At 41.0% G+C, this 14,140-nt stretch overlaps 1 protein-coding gene across 9 annotated transcripts in view; it reads left to right on the top strand.

Annotated features, from left to right (window-relative positions):
- Window positions 1-14,140, top strand: part of LOC131425834 (netrin-B-like) — a 212,708-nt gene that overhangs the window by 184,525 nt on the left and 14,043 nt on the right. For all 9 annotated transcript variants that reach the window (XM_058588043.1, XM_058588048.1, XM_058588045.1 and 6 more), the window contains exons 4-5: window positions 7,931-8,080; window positions 8,338-8,433. In XM_058588043.1, the coding sequence (XP_058444026.1) occupies window positions 7,931-8,080; window positions 8,338-8,433 (246 nt within the window). The remainder of the gene's footprint in view (window positions 1-7,930; window positions 8,081-8,337; window positions 8,434-14,140) is intronic.

Consider the following 14,140-nt stretch of genomic DNA (forward strand, 5'->3'; position numbering starts at 1 on the left):
GCGAAAGTACTGAACTAGCATATAATCTACACAAATATAACATAAATGTCGTATTGATCCCTTAACAATACGTTCAAACCATATATTTCGAATTTAAATGCATGAGAACACTGCAGTTCCTTAGCATCATAGTTTATTAATATATTTCTTATTTGGTCCTTTGTACAGATGTCTAGATGAACCGACAAAGTTGGAAAAAGCCTATAGAACCGCGAGATACAGATTTGAATCGTCAACGTAAATTAACTTACAACCAGATTCCAAGAGCAATGTCACATCTTTGAAAAATAATACAAATAACAAGGGTCCTAAGTTGCTACCTTGTGTTATTTATTTTAATTTTATTTTTACGACGAGAAACCAAGTCGAGACACACCAGTTTTTTAGGATTAACCAGATTCCAAGAGCAATGTCACATCTTTGAAAAATAATACAAATAACAAAGGTCCTAAGTTGCTACCTTGTGTTATTTATTTTAATTTTATTTTTACGACGAGAAACCAAGTAGAGACACACCAGTTTTTGAGGATTAACCAGATTCCAAGAGCAATGTTACATCTTTGAAAAATAATACAAATAACAAGGGTCCTAAGTTGCTACCTTGTGTTATTTATTTTAATTTTATTTTTACGACGAGAAACCAAGTCGAGACACACCAGTTTTTGAGGATCAACCAGTTTCCAAGAGCAATGTCACATCTTTGAAAAATAATACAAATAACAAGGGTCCTAAGTTGTTACCTTGTGTTATTTATTTTAATTTTTTTTTACGACGAGAAACCAAGTCGAGACACACCAGTTTTTGAGGATCAACCAGATTCCAAGAGCAATGTCACATCTTTGAAAAATAATACAAATAACAAGGGTCCTAAGTAGTTACCTTGTGTTATTTATTTTAATTTTATTTTTACGACGAGAAACCAAGTCGAGACACACCAGTTTTTGAGGATTAACCAGATTTCAAGAGCAATGTTACATCTTTGAAAAATAATACAAATAACATGGGTCCTAAGTTGCTACCTTGTGTTATTTATTTTAATTTTATTTTTACGACGAGAAACCAAGTCGAGACACACCAGTTTTTGAGGATCAACCAGTTTCCAAGAGCAATGTCACATCTTTGAAAAATAATACAAATAACAAGGGTCCTAAGTTGTTACCTTGTGTTATTTATTTTAATTTTTTTTTACGACGAGAAACCAAGTCGAGACACACCAGTTTTTGAGGATCAACCAGATTCCAAGAGCAATGTCACATCTTTGAAAAATAATACAAATAACAAGAGTCCTAAGTTGCTACCTTGTGTTATTTATTTTTATTTTATTTTTACGACGAGAAACCAAGTAGAGACACACCAGTTTTTGAGGATTAACCAGATTCCAAGAGCAATGTTACATCTTTGAAAAATAATACAAATAACAAGGGTCCTAAGTTGCTACCTTGTGTTATTTATTTTAATTTTATTTTTACGACGAGAAACCAAGTCGAGACACACCAGTTTTTGAGGATCAACCAGTTTCCAAGAGCAATGTCACATCTTTGAAAAATAATACAAATAACAAGGGTCCTAAGTTGTTACCTTGTGTTATTTATTTTAATTTTTTTTTACGACGAGAAACCAAGTCAAGACACACCAGTTTTTGAGGATCAACCAGATTCCAAGAGCAATGTCACATCTTTGAAAAATAATACAAATAACAAGAGTCCTAAGTTGCTACCTTGTGTTATTTATTTTTATTTTATTTTTACGATGAGAAACCAAGTCGAGACACAACAGTTTTTAAAGATCAATCTTGTCAAACGCTGCTTTTAGAACGGTGTGAAAAAAATCCATTTGTGCTTTTGCTTCCATACTAGATACACATTTGGAAGTGAAGGTCACCATTAGTTTGCTCGATATGGTTAGAAAGCGCTTGGATAAAATGTACACGCATTAGCGAATTTATGCTGTAAATACTTATATACTGCCACTATTGAACAATTATAATGTTACTACAATACCGATATATTGCTTATGTTTGTTTTTTTTGAAATTTTTTACAGTCCACTTTCATGAAAAAAAACTTGTAGTAGGCAATGTTAGAGACACAACCGCGAGATTAACGATTGAACTGCTGTCGACAAGGGTCATAATACTTTAAAAATGCACATTCACATCGTTCTACTAACAAATCATCCATTTAAAGTGAAATGTCATTAGTTCTTTGTAAAATTGTATGAATTCTAAAGTGAACTGAAGGTTACCATTTCTTCAACTTTCAACACATTGATAATTATTTCCACGAGCGAAATTCCGAACAAATCCGTTTGCTTCTTATTTTGGTGAACGGCGCACAATGTAAATCTGCCACATGCTTGTGTGCCCTTCCCCACTGCGCTAACGTTCTGCACCGAGTCATGGGTAACAATGAAGTTGGACGTTGTATGTATTAGTGACGACATTTATTCTAATCGAAAATCGATTTTATAAATTCAAAATAATGTATATGAAAAAATACAATTAACTCTTTTCTCGATTCTATGTAGAGGCACTGGAAATGATTAGAAACTAAATGATTTTGACCCTTTTTTTACAAGGTGACATGCATTTACGCACAAAGTGTGGGACTCTCCACAGGATTACCACTGTAGAATTGGAACTACCCACTAAAACACCTTGGATCTCCAACTCTACCTCCCGAAACTGCATCGCCATGGATGTCAGCATCGTTCTCTCCTACTTCTGGACCATTTATCTCTCGACTTTGAGCCACTAGTTTCGCTCCAGGGGATCGACCTGGTGGATGTCGAGGTCGGTCTAGCGATTCCGGTTGGAGCATGGCCTCGACGGTCCAGGGCTGGTCTACGACACGAACTACTCGGCTAATCCTCGACGATGGATCTAGCCTACATCGACGGAAAAGTTCCCCGACGATGAAAGTTTCCCCAAGACCGACGCTCCCGAAACCCGTGAACGGTTCGAACGGCAGAATGCATGGGGCGGTCCAGTGATTCCGGTTGGAGGATGACTTCCAGTTCACTGGCGCCCCGACGATCCATACCGTAGCTACGTCGCAATCTAACCATCTAATCCCCGTCGAAGGATTTAGACTATGCCGACGAAGAGCTTCCCGACGAAAGATTTTCTCCCGACAACGAAACTCGTGTTTCACCACACGGGGACTCGAAAGACTGCCGAGGTCGATCCTGTGGTTCTGGTTGGAGCGTGGATTCCGGTTCACTGGCACCCCGACGACTCGACTTCGGTGCTGTGGCTTCTGCTCGGCTAGTCCCCGACGAAGGATCTAGCCTACTCCGGCGAAGAATTTCCCGCCGAGGGAAGCTCTCCCGTAACCGTCGCTTCCGATACCCGTGAACGGATCGATCAGCAGGATGCCTGGGTCGCTCCAATGATTCCGATTGGAAGATGGCTTCCGGTTCATTGGCGCCCGATGATCCATACCGGGGATACGTCGCAATCTACTCTTCTAATCCCCGGTGAAGGGTACACCGACGGAGAGTTCCCCGTCAACGGAAAAACTCCCGACCCGACGCTTGTTCGCTGATCCCTCTTTAGCGACCGCTGGTCGCGACGGCCTGTTGTTCTGCGTTCCAATTCTGCTGCAATCTGGGAGGTAGCGGTCGACACTGCGTTCCAGTTCTCATCACTGTGGCACATCCTCTGGACTAGGTTCTCTGGTGTAGTTTCTCTGCCACATACATCCAGTAGACCATTGCTTTGTGTAGCAAAACATGACGTGTTCTGCCGTCTCAAGCTCATTTGGGCAGCCAGGGCAAGCAGGAGATGCCGCGTGGCCGAACCTGTGTTGGTACCACCTAACCGTGACCTGTGAGGAACTGCATCAGGCCAAAGTTTACTCCACCGTGGGGTCTGTCGATCTATCCGGAGACTCTTGGAATGAGCCGATGTGTTCACCTGCCCTTGATTGAGCTGTCCAATTTCCTTTGCCACTCGCGTAGGGAGGCTTCGTTGGCAGTCCTACGGGCGTTCCTGACCCGCCGCATATCGTAGCACTCCGCGTCCTTCTTGATGAGCAGTCTCCAGATACCGTACGATACGCAATGATCACGCGAAGACACATCAGTCTGTGCGTACTCTCCAACAATTTTGCGTTGTGTTCCACCTGCAGTGCCGACGGCCATACCGGGCTGGCGTACCTGAGGATCGAAACTGCCACTCCTGCCAGTAACCTGCGTTTGCTGTAACGCACCGGCGAGTTGTTGGTCATCATTCGCGAGAGCGCCGCAATCACCATTGAAGCACGTTTACAGGCATATTCAACGTGCTTGCCGAAACTGAGCTTGTCGTCGTGATTGGAGGGGATCATGAAATCACCAGCATGTGCCGACGCCTCTTGCTTTGATTTTCTGTTGTTTATCACCATCATCTCTGTTTTATGATGCGCTAGTTGCAGTTTCCTGCTACGCAACCAGTCTTCCACCATGCTGATCGAGTGTGATGCGCCCAGTTCAACCTCTTCGATGGATTCTCCGTAGACTGCTAGCGTGATGTCGTCCGCGAACCCGACTATCTTGACACCCGTGGGGAACCTCAACCTCAGTACGCCATCGTACATTATATTCCACAGGAGCGGGCCCAGGATGGATCTCTGTGGTACTCTGGCTGTGATAGAAGTACTGCGTAAGCCTTCCTCGGTCTCGTAGAACAATACCCGGTTCTGAAAGTAGCTTTCCAGAATCTTGTACAGCCCTTCTGGTACTCCCGAATGCGTTTTTGACGTCAAGCATTACTACCGCGCGGTAACGAATTCCACGCCGCTGAGGTTGAATAGGCGGTGGCTACCACCGATTTTATGGCATCTGCCGTAGACTTGCCTTTGCGGAACCTGTACTGTTCGTTAGATAGTCCACCCGCCTCTTCTATGAACGGGGCTAGCCTGTTCAGGATGATTATCTCCAGGAGCTTCCCAATGGTGTCGATCAGGCAAATTGGTCTATATGCCGACGGGTCCCCAGGAGGTTCCCCTGGTTTCGGTAACAGTATCAATCTCTGCCTTTTCCAAATGTCCGGGAACGTGCGCTCGTCCAGACATCTCTGCATGACCTCCCTGAACATGTCCGGTTCGGAGGTTATAGCAACCTTAAGAGCCGCGATCGGGATACCATCTGGCCCGGGAGCTTTCTTAGTGTCAAGCGATCTCGCTGGTGGTGGTGAGGGAAGAGGACTCTTATGCTCTCCTTCAGCATCGCCGGACTACGTTCAGGGGGTGCTAGTGCCCCTCTCGTTTTGGCCATAACCATCCTGTAGGCATCACCCCATGAGTTGGAGTTGGCATAGTGACACAGGTTTTCAAAGCAGGCTTTTTTGCTTACGCGAATAGCCTTGTTCAGAGCAAGCTTGGCCGCTTTGGACGCTTCGTTTCTTACTGTGCACCATGGCCCTTTTTTTTACAAGGTGAAATGCATTTACGCACGGAGTGTGGGACTCTCCACAGGACTACCCAACTGTTGATTGGAACTACCCACTAAAACACCTTGGATCTCCAACCCTACCTCCCCGGCACCACCGCTAGGTATTACTTCGGGGTGGAAGGCTATTGGTGCTCACAGCACCCTCCCCAGATTTATGCAGAATGGGGATCAGCATCCTGCTCTCGAGGGATCGATCAGTTGGATGACGAGGTCGGTCCAGTGATTCCGGCTGGAGGGTAACTTCCGGTTCACTAGCGCCTCGACGACCCAGAACTGATGCTACGTCGCGGAACTACTCGACTAGTCTCCACCAAAAGATCTAGTCTACACCGACGGAGGGTTCCCCGACGAGGGAAGTCCTCCCGAACCGACGCTTACGGTGCGCGTCTACGACCCGACCGAAAGGATGCCTAAGTCGACGATCTACTCATCTAGTCCCCGACAAAGGATATAGACTACTCCGACGGAGAGTTCCCCGGCGAAGGAGAATCTCCCGACACCGAGTCTCTTACACCACACGGGACACCCGATGGAGTGCCGAGGTCGGTCCCGCGATTCCGGTTGGAGCATGCCGGAAGCCTCGCTGGCGCCTCGACGACTCGAATCGGTGTTGTGGCGGCTACTCGACTAGCCCCCGCCGAAGGATCTAGCCTACACCGACGGAGAGTTCCCCGACGAAGGAGGCTCTCCCGAAACCGACGCTTTCGATTCCCGTCAGCGCCCGACCGAGAGGATGCCTGGGTCGATCCAGTGATTCCGGTTGGAGGATAGCTTCCGGTTCACTGGCGCCCTGACGATCCTAGCAGTTTGACCCTTAGAACTATCGATTTGTATATGTATTCTCTCCGTTGTGTTCATACTTTGATGAGTTTCCGCACTTGTTTGAAGCGAAAGCCACACTGCGTACGAAGCGAACAGTGAACATAGTTCAAAAGAGCGATTCTAACGGCTACAAAAACAACATATAAAATTTTGACGACTTCATTTCGAATTATTCTAATCGAGGAATTCATTTCAGGCTTTCAGAAGGTGGTATTTTCTACCAATATTGAGCGCTATTCGGAACATTTTTCTCGAATGCGAAGCAATCAAATACTGGCTTTATTTGCACTCGTTTGATGCGAGTTGTGCACTGCGAAAAGTGCACAAAGCTTATCAAATTATCCTAAATTTGCACTAAACTGATGATTTTTACCTTGGATTTGCAAAAAAAAAACAAAATCTTGATAGTTCTTTAGATAAGATTTAGGGGCATTAGAACGGCTGATTTTGTATAATGGTCCCCATCGTTGTCCACTTTTCGCTCTATTTTTCTCCAATGCAAACGACCACCAGCTGAATGACGCAATCGATTCGTGTTTGGAGCTATTTTTTCACTATGTAAACAATGTTTTCGTAAAATAAATTCGTAAATGATATTAACATCAATCTTACACCTTTTTTCATTAGTTTCGTTAAAGGATTTGGAGAAAATACTCAAACAAGGAAAAATTTGTTAAGAAACCAAATCTGGTGTAATTTCGTGTTGTGAAATTTTGAAAATGCACCCAGGTGAGCATAGTAGAGAAAGACGTAGTCCACGCTGTTTTATATTATTATGATTTTAAAAACTCCTACTTGAACACAATATGCCAAGAGCTCAAACTGTACAATGAAATATGACACAATGCATAAAAATAAAAGTGATCAATACTAATATCTAAATTCAAAGTCGATTGCATTAAAGTTTTCGACAATTTCTTATCGAGTTTAGTCATTCACGAACTCGATTGTTTTGGGTTCATAATGCCAAAACCTCTCGATAATCTAATGCTTCTTTGAGTGAAGTCGAGCAAAACTCAATCGATCGATCGAGACAAATAGTACGAAATATAGTCGATTCATGCCTGACAAATCAATTGCTCTCGTTCAAATTTTTCCTTTTTATTTCAAGTTTTCATGTGATAGATAATAAATAAGCACTGTAAATTTGAATGCAAAATCTTCCAAAATTAAAGTCTCACCTTCTTCGACTTGTTTAAATTGTTAAAGACGAAACATCCGGAAAGTTTCCTTTTTTTTTACTTTTTTTTTGGTCCTGGCTGGTTTGAAGCAGAATTTTTTGTTTCGTTCTTTTTAAGTTCATAGCAACTATATCATTCTGCACCCGATGCCTCATCAGAACCACCCTGTCAGACTGAGCGCTTTGTTCGTCACTAATGAGAGCTTTAAGTTACGCAAATGTGACGCGTCGTTGGTTTGCTTTTATGACGTTTTATGTTTCGCTTGCCATCGTCGTTGCACCGTTGCAGCTTCGTGCAAGGTTTAACGCTCTTCTCTGACGTCGTGGCGGCAACAACACTCAGCGACAGGATGATGGGGGATGGATATAATTCAAGGAAATTGGAGCACTTTCTTGGCTACGCCACTACGGAAGTTCACCGTTGAAAATTATTGCGCTCAGAAGTGTCCAATGTTCTGTGAAATTTAATCTCCTATTGCATTTTCTCTATTTCCAGCATGTGACTGCCATCCGATTGGATCATCGGGAAAAAATTGCAACCATACATCTGGCCAGTGCACTTGCAAGGAAGGAGTAACGGGACTAACCTGTAATCGATGTGCTCGCGGCTATCAGCAGAGTCGATCCCATATCGCACCGTGCATCAGTAAGTTACCACCAACACATACACAGAGAAAAACACATCCACATATACACCTACTCACTTATAATCGCTAGAGTAGACGGCGGCAAATTGCATGCAGTTTAAAAGAGCGGGAGGTCCTCGACCTTTTCGCTAATGGGAAAATTATTGGCACATCTGCTCTGCATCCTGCTGATTAATATTTCGCCTCATTTTCCGAACAGAGATTTACGAGATTTTAACCGCTAGTTTTTTTTCTGTCTCTCTTTTTTTCCTCGCAGAAATACCCCGCGTCACGATGGTCAACCATCAGGCACAGAACACGGCACCAGACTCCTATCAGTACGATCCAGATGCGAGTGAAAGTACCAAAGAAAGTGAGTAATTAATTGCTTTTTTCCACTTTTCCGTTCCCATCAAACCCACTTTGACGGCATTACCGCCCTTTCGCGAGGCACAGACGACGGTCGTCGTTAGTGGAAACGGAACTTTTTTTTTTGTTGGTTTCATCCGTTTGACGAATCCCGAGCGACGCGGTGATTGTGTCGTTTCTGTTTAGAGTTTAAAATTAATAGATTATTACTAGAACTTTCCATCCATTGTTCCCCAAACCGAAGGTTAAAACCATCACCGACTTCGTCATCGTCGTCGTCGTCATCATCATCATCGACAGTTGGTAGAGTGTCTTTTTTTCTTGCTTGTTTCCCGACTCCGGAAAAGCGATAAAACACGTTTTTCTGCGTCCTTACATTATGGGGACTTAAGAGATATGTTCACAACCCCTCTTGGGTCGTCATCGCATTTCCAGTTTGTTCATTAATCAGTCTGTGAACGACTCTCGGATGGGTCGAGATGAGTGCGAAGAAATGCATCCGATTTGAAAACGAACTTACATAACAACCAAGTGTTGGTGAGACATTCCAGAGTGCGAAACGTGAAACGTGCGAGTTTCAATGAGTTCACAACAAAAAGTAGGCGGTTGTCACACTGCCCATACTCGCATATCAGTCCCATATCGATTTTCGCCAATATTGAGTTAGCTTGAGGAATCTCATGTCTGTCCCATATGCAAAGTACCCGCATATCAGTCCCATTCGGATCAAATTCCAATAATTTCATTTGTTGCATAATTGGAATGGCAAAGGTGTATTACCGATATTTTCTGTAATAATACCATGATTTTGCATTAGGTAGCACAATAAATCAAAACATTCGGAAATAAAATTTTAATCGTCTTTTTCTCGACATGCCGATTTTCCATATAGGACTGATATGCAAGTAGGGGCAGCACAGCGAATAGTTAACTCGTCTGGAGCCAATTATATTTATTGAAAAAAATACTTAGAGCAATTTTAGAGATAGGTTTTCAAATTTTATTACACCCAAACCTCCGTTTACGAACACTTTTTATACGTTACCTCTTTTTACGTACCTCTTTTTACGAACCAAATCCCAAATAACGTAAACTTTTTTTACGAACCTACTTCGTAAAAAGAGGTTTTGTCATTCATCGAAAGCGATTTCCGACTCCATGGAAACTACTACAATATGGGTATTTTTGGAACGGGTTTAAAGAGTAGATTCCGGAAAATGATGTTTGAGGTATTTTGGAAATCCAAGATGGCGACCTCCGGTTGATTGATATTCCTTGAAAACCCTTGCAATATGGGTATTTTCGGAACGGTATAGTGTTTTAAAGGAATACCAAGTTAAAGAAAAATGTCAAAAACTTTCAAAAGATACTTATAAACCGGAAGTGACTGTTTTGCATTTCAAAACCACCTCAAATATAATTTTCCGACGTCTACCTTTAAATCTCTTTCCGAAAGTACCCATATTGCAAGGGGTTTCAAGGAATATCAACAAATCGGAAGTTACCATCTTAAATTTAAGAACCACCTCAAACATCATTTTCTGACAACTACTCATAAATCCCGTTCCGAAAATACCCATATTGTAAGGGTTTTCAAGGAATATCAAGAAAACGGAAGTTGCAATCTTGGATCCACTTCAAACATTGTTTTCTGACATCCACTCATCAATCCCGTTCCGAAAATACCCATTATGTGAGGGTTTTCAAGGAATATCAACAAACCGGAAGTAGCCATCTTGAATATCAAAACTACCTCAAACATCGTTTTCTGACATCTACTCATCAATTCCGTTCTGAAAATATCCATATTGTAAGGGTTTTTCAAGGAATATCAACAAACCGGAAGTCGCCATCTTGGATTTGAGAACCACTTCAAACATCGTTTTCCGACATCTACTCATCAATTCCGTTCCGAAGATACCCATATTGTTAGGGGTTTTAGACAATCTCAATAAACCGGAAGCCGCCATCTTGGATTTTGAAACTAGCCCAAACATTATTTTGTTGCACTTACTCTTCACATCCGTTCCGAAAATAAACATATGATGCGCGGTTTCCACAATAATCACACACTTTTTTTACGAACCAAATCCCAAATAACGTAAACTTTTTTTACGAACTACCTCTTTTTACGAACCCCCGTTTAGTTCGTAAATGGAGTTTTCGGTGTATTATGCACTATGTTTGAAGTTGATATAACTAACTAGGGATCTTATTACAGGCAGGTTATGTGATATGTGTAAGAGGCGCATTATTTTGTCTTAGTGGGCTGATTCTTGACATGTGTTGTTCGGCCTATCAATTTAATTTTTTACTGATAATATTCTTAAGTTAACTCAAGTTTTCTTTTGAGTATTTTCGAAGTTATACAGTTTTTATGTGGAATTTCAAAGTTATGTGTTTTTGCCTTTTTAAACTTTCCCAAAGTTTGGAAAAGCTTTCCGAGGGTTATATACCATCTATCCATTCGTGCGTTTGTATGCGTGTGTTATTGACCTAATTATTGCAAGAAAAGATACCGAACACTCGAACTATTAAAAATCGATCAGTGCCTAGATATGGAGCATTGTTTACTGGAGGCCCCCAAAATGCAGTTTTTCTCTCATGACTTATTACATTGATTCATTAAAATGTGTAAATGTTCTACAAATACATTTGCATTATTTGAAAACTTGTCGTCGTTGTCGGCCGAAGGTTGCATATTTTTCTTGTCACCAAAAATAACTGTTTGAATATAAAATTGGAAACAATTTTGCAAATGCAAGTTTTAAAATCTCTAAAATGATGATAAGTGAAAATAATTTTTTACAACGCTTGAAAGTATGATCAAAACACGATTAGAATAATTAGTAGTCATAGCTCAAATGCACTCTAACATACACACTGAGTCGCTTGGGTCCGTGTTTTTGATTCTATGGTTAGGTATGTTTTCAGTTTTTGCAATGACTGAGCGGAAATATATATTGGAGAAGCCAAGTGAAAGAAAAACTAACAGAAAAGATGAATTTTTGGAAAAAGATACGCTCAGAGACAGGACTCGAACCTGCGTTCTTATGCATTCCGTGCATACGCGCTACCATTTCGCCACTCTGATCTTGCTTTAGCCACACTAAAACTCGAAACAGACATAGTAGCAACGTACATCGAACATGGTCTACATCCTGGCCGTCACCCGACCGATACCTCACATCCAAACATCTTCTCTGTCCATCAAACACTAGTCCTCTCGCTTTATACCTATTTCTCCGATCAAGCATGGAGTAGGAGAGTGTATTTATAATCGCTTGTCACCTTCTTTAATGGTGCCAGTCGCTGGCTGGACATCGTCAGCGACAGACCCCTATGAAGGATGTATTGATTGTCTGCCCTTTCCTACCAGAAGCAGATTGTTACGGAAAATCAAACCGCAATTGTTTTTAACGATTTATTAATTTTAGTTTGACGTAAAGCCGCCATGACTAAGTTCAGTTTTTGCAATTTGATCAGAGTGGCGAAATGGTAGCGCGTATGCACGGAATGCATAAGAACGCAGGTTCGAGTCCTGTCTCTGAGCGTATCTTTTTCCAAAATTTCATCTTTTCTGTTAGTTTTTCTTTCACTTGGCTTCTCCAATATATATTTCCGCTCAGTCATTGCAAAAACTGATCTTAGTCATGGCGGCTTTACGTCAAACTAAAATTAATAAATCGTTAGGTATGTTTTTCCTGGGTGAAAAAAAAACAGATATGGATGTATTACTTATTTTTGGTTAAATGGTGTTCCTCCACTTATTGTAAAATGTTTGAGGGATACAATAAAAAATGGTACATTCCAGAAATCATTCAATTCCTGCTGTGGCCATTTTAATTAGCAACATATAAAATTCATCAAAATATTTTGTTTATTAATGATCCAATACAATTCAATTTCGAGTTCGGGTTCGAGTCCCGTCTCTGCGGTAATACCTTTTTCTTTTTATTGAAACTGCTAAGCAGACGCACAATTTTTATTACACACCTAGAAAAAATCGTGTGAATATACGTCTTCTGAAACCGACATACAAGAGCATCAAATATAACTCATTTTTACGGTAGATCTCACACATATTTAACGCATTAAGACATACTTTTGAGTGCTGAAACATGTAAAATTACACAACGGCTTGATGGGGTATGTTTGTTACATAAGGAGTGTATCGAAAAGTAGTTAGCAACATTGATTATTGAATAAAAAAGCGAAAAAAAAAACATATTTTGACATAAGTTTTCGATATATTGTAGAAAAATTACATTTTTATGCATTTCACTGATTATATTGAAGAAAATCCTAGTTTCTGTGAAACGCTCGCACTTTGGACTTGACATTCTTCATTAAATTCTGCACAGTTTCTTTTGTGACTTTCTTGGTGGCAGCTGTCCAGTTTTTTTTTAACTCTTGCATGTTTTGGGACACTGTACAGAGTAGAGGAGGAGGAGCCTTATGCTTTCTGTACAGTGGCAACATTCTCTTCTTCAAACATTCTTCCTCGTACACCGGGCTGGCTGGGAACCGTTTTCCTACACGGAAAGAACGAAATCATCATTTTGGCGAAAAAGTTAGTTGATTTTCTGTTTTAGTTAGTTATTTTTTGAGACAACTGAAACAATCTTACTTTTGCTAAGTTAGATTTTTTAATTCTCATTTCCTTAATAATGATAAAATATTTGTTGAAATGGTTATTTTTTTAGTAAAATTCACCAATTAAACGTGCTGTCATTTATTAGCTAAGGCACACTTCATTTACATTCAGCTAATTTTTTAGTTGAATTAGAGAAATAAAACGTTGTTTGCAACTAACATAAATGGTTGATTTGGTTTCTGCAATTTGTAGCTATATGGCGCACTATCACCGAATAAACGTTAACACCGTAATGACTACTAGCCACTAGATGGCACACTACTACCGAAAAGAATTTTTCAATCGCGGTTGTCTTTTCTATACTGGCAAGTATATTACATATCGGTTTTGAATATATCGTAACACATGCGTAACTTGTAACTTTTTCCATCAAAAGGAGCGCCATTTAATTACAAACAACTTTTGTGAAACGCCAACTACAAAAAACTACTATTTAATAGTGAAAATATTTTTGTCGCGCTAATTTCCCGTTTCGGACCACTGTGCAATGGCAGAAGAAGATATTCGATTGATATCCGCAATCCAGACTTAGCCTCAATGCAGTATGAATCTGACCTGAATGTGGGAGTCAAATTGGATGGTAATTTACCCACATTTACGAAGAAGACTCAGAAGCGCTCTATCTATGGTAACCAAACATGTTCATTCTGTCAAATATCTTTATCGGACAAAAGATAGGAAAGAAAATACACCGATTACTTATTGCCATGTAAGGGCAAAAGGAGTAATGCTGCTCAATCGGGTTGTCTTCTGAGATGAGTTTGAGCATAACCAAGGATAGTGGAATTGTCGTCGAAGTCTTTGGCTCAGCAGCATCAGCAGAGATCCGTGCAGATGGCAAGCTCGAATTTAAAGCAGCGCAAATTTAACGCATCGCTGAATGGTAAAATTTTTTGAATTAATTACAGCTAAAAACACATAAATCACCGGAACCGAAACACCAAGAGAAATACTAAAAAATTAGACCTCATCTTAACTGTTTCCGCCAGACGAAGGCAATCAACTTGAACTCTTATTTCACCGCGTTACCTTCGATGCATTATCTCGGTTAAGA

This window comes from Malaya genurostris, chromosome 1 (genome assembly GCF_030247185.1).
Source record: "Malaya genurostris strain Urasoe2022 chromosome 1, Malgen_1.1, whole genome shotgun sequence".
Taxonomy (NCBI): domain Eukaryota; kingdom Metazoa; phylum Arthropoda; class Insecta; order Diptera; family Culicidae; genus Malaya; species Malaya genurostris.